A 22,020-nucleotide genomic window follows, 5' to 3' on the forward strand; every position below is an offset into this window, starting at 1 on the left:
AGCATCCCTCCTGTTTTTCTCACCCACTGGCCACTTCTCAGAATTTTTTACTGATTAAAAAAATTTTTTTTTTAATGTTTATTTATTTTAGAGAGAGAGTGTGCAGAGCATGAACGAGGGAGGGGCAGAGAGAGAGAGGGAGATACAGAATCCAAAGCAGGCTCCAGGCTCAGAGCTGTCAGCACAGAGCCCAGTGTGGGGCTCAGACTCATGAACTGTGAAATCATGACCTGAGCCGAAGTCGGACGCTTAACTGACTGAGCCATCCAGTCGGTGCCCCTTTACTGATGTTTTTATATCTCCCTGACTAGTCATATTGAAGTGCCCAGGAATCAGTTCTTGTATCTTTCTACTTATTCTCTTGTTTGATCTCTTCTATTCCTCTGGCTTCAAATGTTATCTATTTACTGCAACTTCTACAGTTTTGTTTCTAGTCTGAGTCTTCTTGTCTGAACTCTAAGAGTCTTGAACTCAAATATTTAAATGCCAAGGTAGCATCTTCACTTGGATGTCTAATAGTCATCTCAAACTTGACACTTCTAAAATTTGGCATCTCATCTTGCTCAGCAAACGTGCTTGCTGTTCCTACAGATTTCCTTGTCTCGTTAATAGCACTTATTTTCCAGTTGTTCAAGCTATCTTGTTTCCTGTCTCTTTTATATCCTACATCTAATTTGGTAACATCCTGGCCATCTTCAGAATGTATGCAGAATATTCATAGCTAATAGCTATTCAACACTCACAGTACCTCTTGTGTCGAAGCCTCAGTCATTTTTCATCTGGATTATTGCAGTAAACTCCTAATCAGTATCCTTGCTTTTGCTCTTGCCCACCCCCACATCCATATGTTCTTAACACAGTAGCCAGAGGGATACTGTAAAGTTTAAGTCATTTTTCTACTCAAACCTGTCCACTGGCTTTGCATTATCACTAATCCTAAAAGCAAAAGTCTTTCTCATGGTCTTTACGGCTTTGTTTACATCATTGCTTCTCAGAATGTGGCCCATAAACCTAGTGCTGACCCACAAGATAATTACAAAATTGAGAATAAGAGTTAAGTCATTTAATATCTCTTTATTTTGATGAAGTTTGTTTTTATATTTTATATGTCTTATCATTTTTCCTATTAGTTCATTCTTACTGTATTTTACAATAGCGTTGGTCTACAAAGTTTGAGGAGAAAAACATACTCTTTTACCACTGGCAGTGTGAGAAGTTCTGCCCACATGCTTTGGTTCTGTTTCTCAGCATCATTACCTAATTGCTTCCCCACTTCTTCACTCCACTCTGTATCTACAGTCCTTGCTGTTCTTAAATATGCTAGGTAGGCTTTCACCTCAGGTCGTTTAATCTTGATTTTTCTTTTATCTGGCCTGCTTTTCTCCCAAATTACTGCTGGTGGTTTTATTTTTCCTTTTACAATGCATTCGTATTTATATTCCTTTTCTATCCTCTCCCCGCCCCCTTCCAGCTTTCATTTTGCATTTACTGGGTCCTCCAGGACAGTGAGGTGATAGTGAGTACCTTTGTCTTGTTCTTGGCTTTTGGCAGTACTTCTCAGATTTAATTGCTGTTATATTGTTTGTTATAGTTCTTGATAAGTGCTCTTTTTCAGATTAAAGAATTTTACCTTTTGTCTTAGTTCACTGTGTGTTGTTTTTTTTAAACAATGAATAAGTGCTAAATGCTTTTTCTGCATACACTGTGATGATCATCCTTTTTTCCCTTTTATTCTGTTGATAGGGTATTCTTCGTTAATAGACTTTTCTAATGTCCAGATATTCTTAAATTGGGGGGTAAATATTACTTGGTCATAAAGTATGTATGATACTTTGATCAATTTGAATTGCTGTTGTTTTCACAGTACTTTTGTCTATAAGTGCACACTGATATTAGACTCTTCCTTTTCTTATATAGTTCATGTTTGTTTTTGAGAGCAGGATTATAGTTTTATGAAAATTAATTGAGTAGTTGTCATTTTTGTCTCTACAACAGTTTGTTTAAAATAGGAATCATCTTCCCTGTTGGGCAAAACTTTGCTGATAAAGGTGTCTACTAGGCCTGGTGGTCAGGGATGATTCAAGGAGACCTCAATTACCAGGTCTTTCATGATTATTGATGTATGCATCTTTTTAGTTTCTTCTTGAGTTAGTTGTGGCCATTTATGTTTTGTCTACAAAATAAATCCATTTAAAAATTTTTCAGTTTTAGTCACATAAAATTATCCATTGAAACTATCATGTTAAAATTCTCTACTGGATATATAGTTATGTCTTTTTTTTTTTTAGGTCTAAGTTTTATTTGTGCCTCTCACTTTTCTTGGTCAGTGTTGATAGACTTAGAGTCATCTCTTCACTATTTTATTTTTTATTTATTTTTTTAACATTTATTCATTTTTTGAGAGATAGCGTGAGCACGGGAGGGGCAGAGAGAGAGGGAGACACAGAATCTGAAGCAGGCTCCAGGCTCTAAGCTGTCAGTGCAGAGGCTGGTTATGGGGCTCAAACTCACAAACTGTGAGATCATGATATGAGCCAAAGTCAGCCACTTAACTGACTTGAGCCATTATTCTCTAAATATTCTTTTCTCACATGATTTTACAACTATGTTTTATTATGTAGTTCATCCAGGAGATTTAAATCAGAATTATGGGTATAGAAGATCTAAATGTTCAAGGTTCTCAGTAGATACAATGTCCTGTACCTCCAAAGTGTCCTCAAGAGCCTTTGTACACACCTGTCACCATAATAATAACTTTGTTTTCAATAACAAAATATAATAAATGATTTGATTGTAACAGATTTTTTATTTTTTTATAATATAAAGATATATATTAATGGATCCTCATTAACAGTACTGGAGTATATGATCTATTGATGCAGTTTGTTATTACTAAAGCAAAAAGAAAGTATAGAGTGTTCTGAAAATTGTTCTTCATTTAGGTATCATCTTTTATTCTAAACTATTTGTATTTTTATTGTTTCATTTTATGACAGCAGTAGAGTTATTATATTAAAGCTCTTAGTTTTTAAAAATGCTGTTTTTCACTTGGTTTATTTTTTTCACTTGGTTTATTTTTCTTGGGTGCCTAGTAGTGATTTTATATTTGTCTAGATAAACACAAAAGTAGAATTGTTTTTATGAGTTTAAGGTTCAAATGTCAAGCTAGGGGTAGAAATAGGTAGAATTAACCCATAGTCTAGATCACCCAGTGATCAGCATCTGAGTTTATTTTTTTCTCTGAATATGAAATTTGCTATTTTATAATGAATAGCTAATTATTTCTTTTGTCTTAGGTGTTTATTATAAACTCATCGAACATATTTCTTCTTGAACCTGCAAATGAAATTAAAAACCTTCTGGATGAGCACACAGATATGTGTAAACGCATTCTTAACATTTATCGGTTCATGGTTGTGCAAGTATCAATGGACAAAAAAACTTGGTAAAAAATATTTATCCTTTATTTTTTTTAATTGTGTATATGAGTATAGTAATTTTTAGAGGGATAGTGTCTGTGAGCAGAGCTTGTCACAGTATTGTAGAGGCTTCTATTAATGAATGAATACATATTTAATGTGATAATTATAATGACACTAGTTTCCACTCTATCTCAGACATTTTTGATCAACCTTCTTGGATTATTTTTCTAAAGTGGACACCACCCACCACCACTCTCAGGAATGAATACATGCATGAATAAATGAAATTATGCATGTGTGAATAAAAGAATAAGGATATGATTAACTAGTAACTGTACTGTTTTGGACCATTCTTTTGTTAGTCTCCTGCCCCTTTCTTTTTTAACGTACTTTTTATCAATGCTGTTGAGCCAGGTTAAAGTGAGAGGCCTGCTATATGTAACAGGATTTTGGAATTAAAAAATTTTTTTTAATGAGTTCCCTAGAAGTGATAGTATTATGAGAGATTACTCACATATTTACATTGAATTTCAAGATTTTATGAATTAAAATCATTATTATTAACAAAGTAAAAGGTTATAGATGAGTGAGTGTTGATTTGACCACAAATCATGTAAGATTTATTTGGAAAATGTATACTTTATTGCATATGTAGTTGATTTCAAATAGCTTTGCATTTCATACAGCTAAGCTAGAAGCCAAAGATTACAAATGTGGCAGCTTTGACTTCTGTCTTATGAATGAATGTATATATTTATTTGTTAATAAATTTAGGGTATTTTTCATTGAGTGATACTTTTCTGATTCTGCCCTCCTTTCCCAGAAAAATTACGAATCTGGATCTGTGATCTCTTGCTGCCTCTGCCACATTTCTCACACAGACTGTCCCACATATTGCTATGCCTGAAATGGGCTTGCAAACAAACCAAAGAGGAGGCTGTGATAGGGGGTTGGACCATTAACCTGGCTGTATATCCAAACTGAAATACCCTTTTTCACATGTGATTGAATCAGTTTCCAAATTATCAGGTACAAATAAGGTAGTTTTATGGTCTTAATAAGCATCTAGGAGAAAGAGGCGAGGTAGAGAAAATATTAGGATAGGCTTGACTTGGAGTACACAACAAGAATAAAGGGTTTAAAATGGCCAAACTAAAAAGGATGGAAAGGGGCAATAGAGTTGATGGTCCTTGATTACTTGTCAGAATCACTGTGATCTATTAATCTTGAAATGTTATAGTTTTTGACATTGTTCCTGGTACACTTCTAGATGTGTGCTTGTTCTCCATATTATAAAGATGGAGTAGATGAATAGATATCAAGGCAGAACTATATAGTATATAGAGAGGAGTGTTTTTCATACCGCTCCCTAAAGTCATTCATTACTCCATTTTTGTGGGTTGGGGGATGGCAGCTGTCTCCACATTCTCACCTCCAGTTCATCAGCTTATTTGATGAGAGGATTTTATGAATGAAAAATGGTTTTAAAATGGCTGGTATAGTTAATAAAATGGGATTTTTAATTTTAATATTTAAAGAATTCTGAAAATTTGAAAGATTTGATATTTGAGTTATTGAAAGATTATACATTTTATAATAAATATTAGTTTTAAATTATTCGTTAACCAGAAACAAACATATTCAAAAAGGAAACATTAATTAATTTTTTTACTTTAAGGGAACAGATGCTGCTTGTGTTGCTCAGAGTCACGGAGTCTGTACTGAAGATGCCATCACAAGCTTTTCTGCAGTTCCAGGGGAAAAAAAATATGACCTTGGCAGGTCGACTTGCAGGACCACTTTTCCAGGCAATAAAAATAAATAAGTAGACAGATAGATGGACAGATATGTATTTTTATAAGATTCATTGAGCCCTGAACTTGTTTCTTGGGAGAAAAAAGCTTTAAAAATCATTTCATATAATAAAGGATATTTTATAGAACTAAATTAAAAATTGCTTATCTAAATAGGTTATTTGCCATACATAGAAACTTAAAACCTATATCAGAGTGAAGGAAATATCAAGTTTGTGAAAAAGCATTGAAACAGGCTGAAGATACTTAACTTTTTCTCTTGTGCTGCATACTTCAATACTTGCAAAAAGCTGCCAGAGAGCTTCATGAGTAATGGCCTGACTGTTTGCTTTATGAGTTTCTGAGTCTCTGGCATTGTTAGAAAAACAAAACTTTCTTTTAAGTTGTTCTGTAGTAGTGAAAAAGTAGTTTATAATAAAGATTCTTTCTTATCTTCTGTTTCTATAAGACTTTATTCACTTCTGGAGTGCCTGAGTGGCTCAGTCGGTTAAGCGTCCGACTTCGGCTCAGGTCATGATCTCGCAGTTTATGGGTTCGAGCCCCGCATCGGGTTCTGTGCAGGCAGCTCAGAGCCTGGGGCCTGTTTCAGATTCTGTGTCTCCCTCTCTCTCTGCCCCTCCCCTGCTCATGCTCTGTCTCTCTCTGTCTCAAACATAAAACTATAAAAAAAATAATAAAAAAGACTTTATTTGCTTCCTTATCTTAAATATCAGTGGTAGTTTGATTAAATAAGAATTACATATTGTGTTTTCCAACCTGAGGGTAGAGTACTGACTTTAAATGGATTCTTTGGAAAATAGCAGAATAATATATTCTTAAGATGTACAAATACATGGATAAAATGGTTCTTGATGCCAGAGATAAAAAGGTATCTCAGATCTAATTCTTGTCCGTAAACATAGTCATTTGAATTATTATTATTTTTTTAATGTGTTCATTTGCCTAAAATTTTATGCAGGTAATGAGTAATCTTTTGAAACCAGTTATATTTATTATCTAAACTCTTCTTAACTTCATTCCACCCCCTTTTTTTAATGTTCATTTTTGAGAGAGAGTGGAATTGAGCAAGTGGGGAGGGGCAGAGAGAGAGGGAGATAGAGGATCCGAAGCAGGTTCTACACTGATGGCAGAGAGGCCGATGTGGGGCTTGAACTCATGAATCGAGCTATGAGATCAAGACCTGAGCTGAAAGTCAGATGCTTAACCTACTGAGCCACCCAGGCGCCCCCTTCATTAGTCCTTTTTAAAAAGATTTCCCGATTGTTAGAACTAAACTAATGTTGAAAGCTATAGGAAGACTATCTTAGCTTGCTATGTGGAATAACTTTATTGTGGTGCGAATGTTTAAAGATAGAATGGAGAATTACTAGTTAATACTTCACTATAAGCTCTGCTCATGTTCATCTTATATTTAATGTGTAAATTTATGTGAGTTTTTTAGTATAAAACTTTCCAGAAACATTACATTAAGTATATCTCTAATAATTTATTTGTTTTAGAATATCCAAGTTATATACTGATTTTCATTTTCAATTTGAGACTGTAGGTTTTGGTTAGTTTAGCTCAGTAACTATTAACTAGTCAATAATTTCAACACATAGTAGTATGGAGGCTATCTCTTTTTAAGCAGCATTTATTTTATTTAATATTAATGTAATACAGCATGAAGGATAGTTACAATTTAAGGGATATTTCTTTTCAGTTTTGATAACTTGCCCTAATTGCTAGAATGTTGGGAGTTGGCAGTTGTTGGGGAAATGAAATTAATAGTAGATGCTAATGATTACATGAATTACTTTTATAAGTATCATGTACCAAGAAAGGGTGTCATGGGTATTATGTGGTTTAGACTTCTACTTGTTTTTAGGTAATTTTTTTATAATTGAATATATGAATTTGAACATATTTCATGGTTATTTATTTGTCTTTATAGACTCTTATAGTTGCCTGGATCAAAGCAAATCTAAATGTGTACATCTCTCGAGAACTGTGGGATGACTTACTCTCAGTATTATCATCGTTGACCTATTGGGAGGAGTTAGCCACTGAGTGGTCACTGACTATGGAAACACTAACTAAAGTTTTAGCTAGAAATTTATACAGTTTGGATCTCAGTGATTTACCATTGGATAAGCTGAGTGAACAGAAACAAAAAAAGCACAAAGGGAAAGGTAAGAGTTGTCCACAGAGATGTTCCACATAAATTTGTTTAAATAATTTGGTCTGGGAAAATCAAGCCAGGGAGATGGGTGAAGATAAAAAAGTCATGTCTTCTCTGAACTATTCCATCTTGTATTTGGCCAGAAGATCAAAACTTTTCAACAATAAAACATGTAGGTGCCTTGTAATTTTTCTTGAAGAACCTTAAAATCATTACTAATTTTGATGAGAAGTAAAGTGTTCTGTATACATGCTAAAATTTAAATAAATAATTCTGAATCTTAAATATTTTATATTATTAATAGTTAACCAAAATACTTTCCCTTTTTATCATACGGGATTTTTTTGTTAGAATTTAGAAGATGATTTTATATTACTCTATTTTAAAAGAATTACTTGTAAAATTCTTTTGAAAGCATTTTCTTAGTTTTAACTAAAAGCAAACATTCCCTAAATGTAGATTATGTATCTTGTGAGTGTTAAAAAGAAGGAGAGGGACAGTGACATAGTGATTCTGTCATTGATACGTATTTTCATTTTCCTTGGATGTGTTAGTATTTTTCATTCTTAATAATTAGTTGCTAACTAGAGATTATATCTGAGTCACATTTCATATTTAACAGTAGCCCATGGTAGTTAATTATGTGACCAAACTACTTTTTCCGGGACTGTTTATTTCCCAAGGGACTATTATTGGCAGATAAGAGATTTAGTAACTTCCACCACAGGATGGCTTTTGGTTAGCTCATTTCTTGCTTGTCCAAAAGTTTCTTTTTTAATGGAGCCAAGTGAATGGCAGAGGATTTAATAATAGTTTATTTTTGATGGTGTATTTTTAGAATTCTGTATCGGCTTTGGAATGTGATTTCTACCTAAAATGAAGTTCAAAAAAGCGTTAACAGCACACAAGCCTTTATNGATGATGACAGCTTTGTAGTAGAGGCTAAAGTCTGGGATGGTGATACCTCCCATTTTGGTTTTATTTTTCAGTATTACTTTGGCTATTCGGGGTCTTTTGTGGTTCCATACAAATTTTAGGATAGTTTGTTCTAGTTTTGAGAAGTATGCTGGTGCAATTTTGATTGGAATTGCATTGAATGTGTAGAGTGCTTTGGGTAGTAATGACATCTTAACTATATTTATTCTTCCTATCCATGAGCATGGAATGTTTTTCCATTTCTTTGCGTCTTCTTCAATTTCCTTCATAAGTTTTCTATTGTTTTCATCATACAGATCTCAGCACGCAAGCATTTAACTTGATACTTTATAATACAATATGAGTAAACCTGAGAATCTGAGGCAAGGTAGCCTATATAATGTGAAGAGATTATTGATCAGGTGACAGAATACTGAGAGTGGAAAATCTACATTTCTAGGAGTTGGACATGAATTTCAGAAAGTTTCAGTTGACAAGTCATTTTCTAGAGGATGGAGTCGTGATCAGCCTGGCCAAGCCCCAATGAGACAGAGAAGTGCAACAACCACCGGTTCCCCAGGAACTGAGAAGGCAAGGAGTATAGTACGGCAAAAAACTGTTGGTATGTATTTGGAAATTATTTCTCTTTAAAGTAATGAGAATTGTATAGGGCAATATGTTTATAGTCCTTAGTAACAATGTATGTAAATATAGTTTTCTTAACAGTTAACTCTTACTGTTAAAGGAGAAACTTCTATAGCAAAACCTTTTTTTCAGTAGTACTTAGAGTCTGATGACATGCTGTGTTATTCCTTTATCCTATTAAGATCTCTCTTACATTATCGTTTTCATGTAGTTTATTTTACTGTAGGTATCAGTAATTTTAAACTCTTATTTTGCAGAATTGAAGAAGTAGAACTGTGGTTCACTTTAGAGAACTCATGCATTAACTGCTATAGTTTCTACTAAGCGAATATACTCACAATCATGGAAAACCAGGGTAGCTAATTTTCAGTGTTACAATTATATAATTAGATTGGCTTCACAAACCTTCAACTAGGAATTCATGCTCTCTACTTGCAGATGGCTATGACCAAGGTAGAGTCTGTTGCAAGGTTCCTTGCAGCTCTTAACAGACATGGAAGAAAGTTTTGTAATCTTGGAAACAGCAGCAAAGGAGCAACGATGGGAAGAATTTCTGGATGTAGGATCACTCAGTATACTCTGGACCTAGCTACCATCTTACTCCTTTTCCTCTCAGAGACTTATAACTAGGTCTGAATTGTAGTAGAGTGCTGCACTGAAAAATAAGCAGGCCAGCAGGCTTTGTGCTAATCTCTTTTTTCACTCTCTTTCATCACTGAATAGCTAGATAACCTTAAACAATTTACTGACCTTTCTAGGCTTTCTTTACCTTATGTGTCTGAAACAAAATTGCTTGAAGTTACTTTAGGCTTTATAGTACATGATTTTTATGGCAGGAGCATTTTTTGTGGAAATGTGTCTATATTTATGGTAATCAGTGAAAAACAATTTTAAAGAAAGTTAAAATAATTAAAAATCATGATTAATGTTAAATCCTTTAAAAGAATTATATTTTCACAATTGTTTTCTGTCTATAAAATAAGTATAGAATTATATTAATTGTCAAGCAAGAAGAATAAAACATGATACAAGGAAAAAGGATATTGATGAATCAAAATTGATAGGATATTTTAAGTTTTGGTGGTAGAATCACTTTGAGATTCTCAGGAAGATACTGATTACATCTGAACTGTCTTCATTTTATATTAATGTCACATGTTATGAAAATATTTGTGTATTGTTTAGGACAGAATTGTTCTTTTAAATTTAAAATTCTACTGTTTTACTTAAAACCTGTATCTTTTTTTTAAAGTTCTTATATAATTTTTCATGTTATAGTAGTAATTTATGCTTACTGTGGAATATAAAGTTTAGGAAGCATCAATGAGATAATCATTAACATGTTGGCATATTTCTAATCTTTGAAGAGCATATAATGAATGAAATATTCATCTTAAATTCATACCTGACTATGCATACTTTCTGGTACCTATGGCAAAACAACCTTAGTAAAAAGTTAAAGCATTAAAAATTGTGTTAAGAAAGGTGCCTTTATGAAGTTGGAGAATGCTGAAAAGGGCAGCAGGTTACTTAGAATAGTGTTTGGATAATATTTTCTTAAAAATATTTTTTTATGTTCATAGTGAATGTACACAGTTAAAAATTAAATTTCTGTTAGAGTTATACATTTTAATAAGTCCCTCATGACTCCTCCTATAAGGTTTTGCTTATGCCAACACATTAAAGGATGCAGTGAATTTAGGACTTACTTTAGAATACGTTTGTGAGAAGTAATAACTTGTTTACAGTTATGATTTAGGAGCTGGTATTCAACTATTAGAACAAATATATCACTGTTTCTGTTTTCAGATTTTCCTCTTGGTTTATGTTTATTTTAACATTGGGCCTAAGTTTGGGCACTTACAAAGGTATTTCTGCCAGTGGATAGATGTATGTATGTATGTATGATGTGAATTTTATTTAGTTATAAATATGGAGAAATATGTGTTACATTTTAGAAGTGAGAAAAGGCCTTCCTCCTATTTATTTTGTGTTTGTGTGCTTTTAGTGATTTGTTACATTTGCTGTTCATGAATTTCTTACGATGCATGGGAACTCTCGAGTGAAGGTCACAGCTTTTGACATAATGTGTATATTTTATGATCCAAGATGAATTTATGTGGAATGTGTCTATTTTTCTTTTGTATTCAACTTTTTGAGAGGGATAAAGATCAGAAATGTTCAAAAACTGACAGCTTATATGTTTGAAAATTTCTTTCTACTTTTTGGTGTTGTATTTTTCATATTGCCTTTTCATCTACATGAGACACATATTACAGATTTAAAATCCCTCATGCGTGTGGCTTAGGAATGTATGTGGCAGTTGGAATTTCAGTGGCTTTATAGAGATTTCTGACTTAAGATTTGGATTAGTAAATCCCTCAAAATCTCAGTAGCTAATTCATTTTAAGTAATTTTCTATAGTGCAGGTGACACAGTTGTGAGACACTAGACAAAATTCTAGGTATGTATAAAGACCTACAGTATAATGAAAAATAGAGGGGTACATTTGTATAGAATTCATTCAGGATCATACCATACTTAAACCACTGGGATTATAGAAAGTTCCAAGGGAAATGCTCAGGCTCTTCAAGTTAGTGATAGGAAAGAAAGAACAGGAGGAATTGTTATCTCCAAGGAATTATCTAACTCAAGGGAAAAAATAGAAGAAAACTTGTAATTCTTCTGTGGAATTGAAAATTGAATCAAATGATTTTTGAAAGATTCAATGTAGTTTTAAAATAAGTATCTCTAGAAGTCACATCTGATTATAATTGTGGATGGTATTTTAACCTTTGCTGTTAATAAGCGGCACTTCATATTTTGCCTATGTTTCTTTGCTCTAGTAAGGTTGAATGAATGATTATCTTGAAGTCCACATAGCTATGTTTCACACTAGATTGTAAAATTGTGGGTCACTTTCATAAGAAGAAACAAGTGGGAAAACACAAATAGGGTGAGATTCTGACATTTTGTATGTGAGTTCAATTCTAAAATAGTTACTTTTTTTTTTTTTTTAGTGTTTATTTTTGAGAGAAAGAGAGCAGGGGAGGTGCAGAGAGAGAGAGGGAGACCGAGATCTGAAGCAGGTTCCATGCTACAGAGCCTGATACAGGGTTCAAATTCACAAATTGTGAGATCATGACCTGAGCGAAAGTTGGACGCTCAACAGACTGGGCCACCCAGGCGCCCCAGAATACAGTTATCTTTAATATATTACACGACAAGCCATATACTGAAGGCAGATTGTTGTCATTAATATAATCCACTCCTTCATGTTTTGCTTCACATAAATTTACCTAAAAGCTTCTCTTAAAGAATCTTTATTTTGCCAATATTAATAAAGTTTTTGAAAAAAATGTGTAAACTATGACATATATTTAGTTTTCTGTAAATACTTTGATTTTCTCCTCTATATGTTTACAACTGAAACGTGTTTTTCATATAATTATGCTGGACTCCCCAAATACAAGTATTCATTCAGTAAAGCTTTGTTGAGCTCCTCCGTGCCAAGCGCTACGATTATAAAGATAAGAGGATATGGCTGTGTGTTTGAAAAGTTGGGAGGCTGACATAAAAAGACATAAATCCACTAAAAATAGATTGTAAGGTTTGCAAAAGCAGGGATTCTTAATTGTTTTGTTCGTTGCTATATTGCTTGTAAGTTAATTATGTGGGAGAGTCAGAAAAGCTTCACAGATGAGATGACGTTTTGAGTAAGGAGTATCAGGAGGAAAAGAAGACCAAGGATAATATGAACTCACAAAGCCATGCTGTTGTGAAAGAGCATGAAAATTTCAGGGAACAGTATAAAAATCTCTGGCAGCAGCATGTGAGAACAGAAAAGAGGAGTTGCAGTGACAGTGGTTAGTATAGTTAGTACAAGGTCACATACGCCTTGTGTGACAGACTAAGGAATTTAGGCATCAGGGAACCAAGAGTTTCCAGTAGTCAGGAAACCCAAGATTTTGAAATGATATAAATGTTCAAATTTTTTTTTTTTACCATCACTATTATACTGGATATTATGCAGCATTGTTTCTTTTTAGTCCTCTATTCATACATAGCAGTGTATGTAATGTCATTTGTTAGGAATCCCTAAACTGAAAGTTAAAAACATGTTTGGAAAGTATAAACTTGATTGTTAAATTTATTTTTGAGTCTGCTAAAATCTGTTTTTAATTTTATGAACTGGCGACTCCTTAGAAGAGAGTACCAAATACAACTACAAATGTAATTTTTGAAAAGTAGTCCAGTTTTTAAGTTATCTTTAAGAACTTTATCTTTAAAGTTTTTATATTGTATGCTTAAGATTCAAATTACCACAAACTTGTTTTTTTTCCTCAGTAACTTGTTTTTCATCCAGATTGCAAAATCATTTTTCTGTATAAATTTCTACTTAAAAATTTAAATTATGCTGTTACACTTTAATATAAATAAGAGACACTGATTTGAGTAAGCATTCTTTTCCTACCAAGATTGAACAGTAACCATGAGATTCAGTCCTTTAGATTATAAAATGTTCTAAAAATGACCTATGAGTGACTTCAAAACTTTGTTAGGGAAGAGTATGAAAGTAGAAATGATTTGTTTTTGGAATTCAGCTTCATTAAGAAGAATGGCTCAGAATTGCCTCAGAATAGCTCTAAGAAATGCCCCAAAATAGTACCAAAATTTCTTTGAACTAATGATGTTGGACTCTTTTTAGTGTTTCCATTCAATGAACTTTCCAACCCTTGGTTTTGAGAACATAGTGCTAATTTAAAGTGTCTGCTGATTTTTAATGCTATATCTTTGTAACTGCTAATAAAGAAGCATTTTCCTGCTTTACACCAAAAACTTTACATTCGAAATGTCATGTGTTCTCTGGTTTCTTTTCTTACAGCTTGCCAGTATTTGCCGTGCTGAAATGTTTTAATTTAAAATTTCCTTCCTTTGTATCTTTTAGTTTTCTCTGTTGCTGCTTTTTCTGTGACACAAGCCTTTCATTATAGTCACTCTTCTTTTTTCCTTCCCCACTTCTTTCTTTTCCTTTTTTAAAGCCATGAGAAGCCGATCCATTGGTGAATGTGCTCTGCCATCGGCCTATATACGCAGTGCTAAAAGTGCTCCTGTTCTGATCCATACTTCCAAACCCTTCTTGCCTGATATTGTTCTCACTCCCCTTTCTGATGAGCTTTCAGGTAGTGCCACCTCTGCTAATTTCTGCACCACCTTTTTCACTTTTTAATCCTGCTTTCAAATTTTGCTTAATCAAATAAACTCTTCAAAGTTAATTTCTTTGGGGGTGGTGTGGGAAATCGGGAAAATGGTTGAGAAATCAACATTTTGAGTTATTTGAATTCTAATGCTATCCTTGCAGTTCATTCTGGAAGTGCTAAGTTTAGTGCTGTGCCAATGTCCAAACTTTTGGGTTGTAAATTTTTTGTTTACCTTTGAGTGTTTTCTTCTCAGCTGGTAAAAGAAGTAGCAATGTATATTTATGTCATTATGTCTGACTAAAGATGACTTGGAAGATAACAATTAGAGCCATGACTTTTAATTTCCCATTGTTTTGACTAATGATTCGGTAAATCTTGAATAATGCGTCTCCATTATCTGTAGTAATGGAAGTAAGCAAGGGGAATCAATAAATGAGAAACGTATATAATCTTAGAGTTGTTTTTGGAATAAATCTTTGTATTTATATTAGAGTATACTTGTAGATAGAATTCTAAGAACTCACTTTTAAACCATATCAAGAAATCATTCTATGAAGCCCCAATTCTTAAGGAACCTCAAAACTCGGTCATTCTTCCAGTTCTACTTCAGGTCCTGGTGCCCAGTACTAGAACAAGGTGGTCTGTTCTTTAATAAGGTTTAATTAACATGTAATAAGATGGATAGATTCTGGGTTCAGTTCAATGAGTTTTGAGAATTCTACACACTCCTATAGGCCATCATTCCAAACAAAATATAAAACATTTCCATTACCCCTCAAATTTCCTAGTGACACTTTCAAGTCAGTATCCCTTCTCCCCACACAATCACTTTTGATTTCTATCACTGTAGCTTAGTTTTTTTTAGAAAACAATTTCATGTGAATAAAATCATATAATATCTTGTTTTTTAGAACCAAATATGTTGAATAATTACTATGCAAAATGTGATAGCTCAAAGAAAACTACTTGTACATTCTTAGGTCCATTATTTTTAACTTTTTAAATGTTTATTCATTTTTGAAGAGAGAGTGTGAGAGCACAGGGGAGAGAGAGAAGTAGACACAGAGTTCGAAGCAGGCTCCAGACTGAGCTGTCCACACAGAGCCCAATGCAGGGCTTAAACTCAGGAACCAAGAAGTCATGACCTGAGCCAAAGTTGGACCCTTAACTAACTGAGCCACCCAGGCACCCCTTTCTTGGGTACTTTCTTATCACTCTTTTTTGTTTTTGTTTTTGTTTTTTAATATTTTTATTTATTTCTAGGAGAGAGAGAGACAGCATGAGCAGGGGAGGGTCAGAGAGAGAGGGAGACACAGACTCTGAAATAGGCTCCAGGCTCTGAGCTGGCAGTCAGCACAGAGCCCGACGCGGGGCTCGAACCCACGAACCGTGAGATCATGACCCAAGCGAAAGTCGGACACTTAACCGACTAAGCCACCCAGGCGCCCCTCTTATCACTCTTTTGAGTGTTGCTGACATTGCCTCTTTTGGTGAGGTTGATTTTTTATTTTTCTTTTAAACAACCCATCTCTGCATCCTTTCAGTTCCTAATGGATTGAAGGCTTATACAAGGGAGAGTGCATTTTTGTAAATAATATTTCAGGCAAAGTCCCTTCCATCATCAGTAACCTCATTAAAATCAGATTTCACACAAACCAAGGGGGTACATATTGAGAGTTAAATATATGTAGATACACAGACACTCTTGTGGTGGGTATTCTTTGAAAATATTGTAAATGAAAAAAAAAGTTTAACATTTTACTTCTCTAAAAATGAGAAAAATAAATATTCAAGTATTGGATGTGATATGTTTGTGTTTTCTGGTTTAGGATACCTTCACTGATAAATACTTAGACATATTCTGTAATATGTCTAATAATATTTTGACAAATATGCATGTTAAGTGCTGAAATATTTTTTAAAAGCTTAACTAAAGGTGAGATTGTTCCCTTTAAAATGTTGTAAGGTAATGCCTTAACTAGGATAAGTTTTTATTTCAGACCCCTTGCTTCACAGTAAATTTGTAAATCAGAAGGATTACCTTTTAATGATTTAATGGGGAGGTGTTTTATGAAGAATGTTTGAAAGGACTTTTCTAAATGGCAGTTTTATTTGTTGTTGCTTTCATTTCCCCCATTTGAGTTAACATGCATTCTGTGGTGGATTTAAAGAGTTCGATCATGGTGAGACACCAGTCACTAAATCCAAAACAAACCTTATCTCTGATTATCAAAATAATGTTAATTTCAGAAAAATACAGATTATAGAAAAGTATATGAAAATATACATAATGTTCCAAGTACTTATATATTGATAACTTAAAATACAGTTGCCTCCAGTTTTTTTGTGCACGTGTACATATAAGATATAAAAGCATAATTAGACTTAGTTATTTTATTTTATTTTAATTTATTTCTAGGAGAGAGAGAGAGACAGCGTGAGCAGGGGAGGGTCAGAGAGAGAGGGAGTCACAGACTGAAACAGGCTCCAGGCTCTGAGCTGGCAGTCAGCACAGAGCCCGACGCGGGGCTCGAACCCACGAACCGCGAGATCATGACCTAAGCGAAAGTCGGACGCTTAACCGACTAAGCCACCCACGCGCCCCTAGACTTAGTTATTTTAAATAAAAATCTTTTTCTTTTAAGACTTAAAAGATGCAAGGAACATAGGAAGCTGCAAAAACTGATAAATAACTTGTGAATGAATTCAGCATATTCCATGTTGATTGTATGAATTTACAACCATGTCCAGGAGATGTTAATAAGTATCCAGTGGATTAAAGATTTATCGTGTATATCAGTATATTAAAGGCCCCCAAAAGTCAGTCTTTTTAAGAGATGCATGGACACACACACACACACACGCACGCACCCCTATTTATTTCTCAAACTTCTATAAGCATGGAGAACTTTTCCAGGTACACATATTGAGGTTCTGTAGTATTACGGTTTCAGAGAGAACAAATTTTGAAGCATTGAACTAACCTTATAAATTTAAAAATTAGCTATGAAAATTGGATAGGATTATTCTTATATAAACTTATATAATAGAAATCTGAATTGTTGGATTTTTTTCATTGCCTCTGAATGTTGGAGACAAATTGAAGGCCTAAGCATTTGCTTCTAGGGTGTTAGGTGTACTGAGGCAGGTAAGGAGGTGGAACAGTGATGGAGAGAGATAGGGAAAGAAAAAAGTGGTTCAAAATGAGATTTTTTTTTTAAAAAATAGTGCTAAACTTTAAAGATTGTCACAGTCTTAGATTCTCAAGCAGTTTACTTGTGTTTCCTTCCAAGGTTTTGAGTAAATTTTACTGTAGAATAGTTTAATGTACAGGGGTACCTAGGTGGCTCAGTCACTTAACCATCATCTGACTCTTAATTTCGGCTCAGGTTATGATCCCCGGGTGATGAGATGAGAACCTGTCTCAGGCTCAGTGCTGAGCATGGAACCTGCTTGATATTCTCTCTCCCTCCCATCCCCCTCCCCTCCCCTTCCTATCCTCTCCCCTCCCTTCCTTCTCCCTCTCCCTCCTTTCCTTCCCCTTCCCCCCCAACTCCCACATGCTCCTGCACTCTCTCTAAAATAAAAAAGAATACTTCATTAAAAAAAAAAAAGAATAGCTTAATGTACAGAAAGAATTAATAAGGAAAGTGAACTACATAGGGAAAAAGGTGTGTTTTTTAAAAGTTTATTTATTAGAGAGAGAGAGTTGGGAGGGGGTGCAGAAAGAGAGAATCCCAAGCAGGCTACACACCAGCAGCAGGAGTCTGATGCGGGTATCAAACTCCTGAACCATGAGATCATGAGCTGAGGAGAAACCCAGTGTTGGGCTAACCGACTGAGCCACCCAGACGCCTTGAGGAAAAAAGTTTTTTTTAGTTTTATATCTCTCCCTCATATGAGCAGGCTTCATGAACTCAAAAAATTTCCTGGGCACATCATTTAAGGTCAGGAGTTGAGGTTTCTATAACTGCTTCACCAAATAACAATGAAAATACTTACAGACAGTGACTCTAGTTCTTGGTTAGAAGTAGAGATCTCTGGAAAAATATTTACCTGATACTCTTGAGTACTTATGAGGGTAAAAGGAAACTCTTTAATTCCTTTTATTTTTAACACTAAGGTTTTTTAAAATGGACCATCAGTTTTCAAAGTACCCTAACTCCATCCAGCCCTTTTTTCTTCTCCAGTATTCTTGTTTAGATGTCCATTTTTCCTTCACGGTTGTGTGATGCTATATGGTATAGCTTTATGTAAACTAAACTAGTTGTATAGCTGAGTATCCTTGAAGAGTTTTTCTTAAGCTATGGGGACTAGTTCAAAGGCATTTGATGTATATCATTCTCTTTATTTCTTAACAACAGACTCATGTGTAACAATTGAAATCATATTTTTTCCCAGGCATCTGCCTCAGGTTTTGATATAATATGGTGGGGGGTTGCACAAGCATTTAACAATATTTTTTTTAAAGCTCTACAAGTAATACAGGTGTCTAGGCAAGCATGCTCTCCCTGTCCTTTATTCTTACACCAAGTTATACTTTTAAGCATTTGGTAGCTTGGCTAAACAGTCTGTATTTTCCTGATAAATCGATTAGAGAGAAGCCAGAAATCTCAGTAATTGCTCTTGAGCAAATTAGGTTTTATTGCCAAAAATAATACTTTAATGAAAGAAGGAATTTAAAAAACAAGCAGGATGGAGCACCTCACTTTCTTTATACTTTTGCAACTGTTTCTTATTATTTTCTAATTCAGTAGTATGGGATTCTCACCCGGAAATTAGGTTTACAGACCTACTTTCTTCTAATGAGTTCTCAAAATTGCTAACTTGTTTGTCATACTTTTTGCTGTTAGGACTTTAGTCTGTCTAGGCCATATTACACAGGCTGCTAAAATTTAACAGTTCTTCATTATTTGAATTGAGCTCTGTTGAGCAAAATATTTTGATCTTTCTACTTCTATTTTCTGAGTATCAGGAGAAAGAAGATGGTATCTCTCATGTCCCATCTTGTTCCTAAATTCTACCTAATCAGGATACTTTTCCACCTCTACCAAACAAGTTGGCCCTTCTTTACACAATCAAGGAATTTCTTTCTTATCAATAGGTGATAGTAATCTTTTACAGATTTTCCACCTGTAATCTGCTGGTTCTAGCATAATTCTAAGTCAAATTTGTTTTGTTTTGTTTTTGCTGAAATAATTTGTGTTAATTTTTTTAAAAGTACATCTCAAAAATTTGAAGCTATCTTAAAATGGCATTATATAACATGTTCATAAACAAAACAGTGTAATTTTCTTAATATAAAAAAATGTATTGGTCATTTGTCTATTTCCAAAGTTTAAGAGTAAGGCAAACAATATTAGGATGAAAGAGTAGAAGATAGATTAGTGGTTTAAATTTTAGTGGTCTAAAATTAAAATTAATTTTTTGAAGTTGATTTGTTGCTTGTATTTGTGTGTGTGTGTGTGTGTGTCTATGAATTAAAATTTCTTTTATTAATTTCTCTGAGCAAAAGGATTATCAGATTTAGGTATCAGAAAGAGCCGTCCTGATTTAATGACTAGGAAAACAAAGATGATAACAACTGTTAGAATCTATAAAAGTTCAGCAAAGTTGACAAATACAAGGATAACTTAGAAAAATCACTAGCATTTCCTTACACCATCAATGACCAAAATATAAACAATTAGATAACACTCATAGTTGCAACAAAACATCAGCATAAACAGTTTTTCCATTTGATTTTGTGATATAGATACTGCTTTGAGTTACCTATAAAATGAACCTCCAGTCTTAAAAAAGATATTTTTTATTAGACTCTGTTAGTAATAAAGTTGGAAACATAGGTGCTCTGTAGTTCTTACTTTGGAAGTACATTTCCATGTTGCCCAAATAGGCAAAAACATTATTTTTTCTTAAATAGTTTATTGTGAAGTTTGTTTCCATATAACACCCAGTGCTCATCCCAACAAGTGCCCTCCCCTCAAAACATTTTTTAATGACATAAAGGACAATGTTGTTTACTTTAGGTAAGTCCAGAAAAAAACATTAGTTTTACAATGGCGTGAATTTCTATGTAAACTAATATAAATTATTTTATGAATTCAGGAAAATTAAAAAAAAAAACCTTAGCTTTAAAATGGCATGAATTTCTATGTAAAATAATATAAATTATTTTATGAATTCAGGAAAATCCAGGAAAAAAATTAGCTTTAAAATGGCATGAATTTCTGCGTAAACTAATATGAATTATTTTATGAATTCAGGAGTTTTAAAAATATTATGGATAGTGTTTATGCTTGATCGAGAATAGAATTTAACTTTGGGTGAAAAGGATCTGGCACTTGTTTCGGTACCATGTTTTCTAAAATTAATAAAAATTTCTAGTGGTATGTTAGTGTTATAACTTAAGACATTTTTATCACTGAGGAACTAACTAGCTTGTATATTTTGCTAATTAGCAGGTATAAGAGACATGCTCTCCTTCTCTCATTGTTAGTATACTAAGCCTACACTATGTGAAAGGAGCTATTTCAAGCAATGGGGATATTATGATGTTAATACAAACAAAATCTTGAAGAAGAAACGTAATTCTAGTGGAAAGAAATATTTTTTACACTTTGCAAGCTAATATTACAGTTTTATTTTTTTACAGCTTATTCAAAATACAAAGAAAACTTTTAATTGAAATAGAATATTCAGAAAAATAAACGTTTTTAAATGTTTAATTATTCTTGAGAGACAGAGACAGAGACCGAGTGTGAGCAGGGGAGGGGCAGAGAAGGAGGGAGACACAGAATCCAAAGCAGTCACCAGGCTCTGAGCTGTCAGCACAGAGCCTGACACGGCTTGAACTCAAAAACCACGAGATTGTGACCTGAACTGAAATCGGACACTTAACCAGTTGAGGCACCTTTGAGCCTCCAGAAAAACAAACTATTTAATCCGGAAATAATTTCCCAACACTTTCATACTAAACATTATTAAGAAAATCCAGAGATAAACCTGGGCATTTCTAATACTTTGTAGGCTCTGAGGGAAGCATTTTATACATGTTCAAAAGGTTTTTTTGATTTGTTAAAAAAAGTTTTTCTTGTTTTGTTCATTTAATGGTTACTAATACTTTAGTATTAGATTAAAATAATTTAGAGACTGCTGTTTTTCAAGGTAAAATATAAGCAGCATAATTGTTTATTTATTTATTTTAAATTTAATTTATTGTTGAAATGGCTGCCATACAACACCCAGTGCATAATTGTTTTGAAGAGCATTTTTGTTTAAACTTGATGCCACTTTTATTTTCAGCAAATCTTTCCAAAGTTTGTTAGTTGTTTTCTTTTGTATGATTTACTAATATTTATATTTGACTAGGTTTTGGTTTCTAAGATTCTTATCTTTATTCAGATAAATAATTGTGCTGCTTTGTAATTTCTTAATACATTAATTTTAGCCAACATAAAATTAATGAATTATTTCATGAATATATGGCATATGTTATTCAGGATATTTAGAATGTGGACTAATTTTTGCCTTCAAATTCCAGCTCTCCACTTACTAGTTGTGTAGCCTCAGGCAAGCACTTAAATAGTTTCTTCATCTATAAAATGGGGATAACATCTACTTCCCAGTGTTGTTGTGAGGATTAAGTGAGTTAATATATGTAAGATGCTTGTACATACCTGGAATGTAGAAGAGACTATATGGGGGGCGACTGGGTGGCTCAGTCGGTTAAGCGTCCGACTTTGGCTCAGGTCATGATCTCACAGTTTGTGGGTTCAAGCCCCACATGGCACTCGGTGCTGACAGCTGACAGCTTCAGATTCTGTATCTCCCTCTCTCTCTGACCCTCCCCTGCTCACGCT

The 22,020-nt window shown here is 33.8% G+C and overlaps 1 protein-coding gene across 6 annotated transcripts in view; it reads left to right on the forward strand.

The window, feature by feature from the left end:
* The window catches only part of RALGAPA1 (Ral GTPase activating protein catalytic subunit alpha 1), a 259,411-nt gene that overhangs the window by 86,429 nt on the left and 150,962 nt on the right, over positions 1–22,020 (forward strand). For 4 of the 6 annotated variants that reach the window (XM_077769217.1, XM_077769211.1, XM_077769212.1 and 1 more), the window contains exons 13-16: positions 3,297–3,445; positions 5,101–5,230; positions 7,170–7,407; positions 8,773–8,934. In XM_077769217.1, the coding sequence (XP_077625343.1) occupies positions 3,297–3,445; positions 5,101–5,230; positions 7,170–7,407; positions 8,773–8,934 (679 nt within the window). Of the gene's footprint in view, positions 1–3,296; positions 3,446–5,100; positions 5,231–7,169; positions 7,408–8,772; positions 8,935–13,999; positions 14,141–22,020 lie in introns of all 6 variants that reach the window. The other 2 variants (XM_077769216.1, XM_077769215.1) reach the window with 1 other exon arrangement.

Source organism: Crocuta crocuta, unplaced genomic scaffold (genome assembly GCF_008692635.1).
Source record: "Crocuta crocuta isolate KB4526 unplaced genomic scaffold, BGI_CrCroc_1.0 scaffold65, whole genome shotgun sequence".
NCBI classification, from domain to species: domain Eukaryota; kingdom Metazoa; phylum Chordata; class Mammalia; order Carnivora; family Hyaenidae; genus Crocuta; species Crocuta crocuta.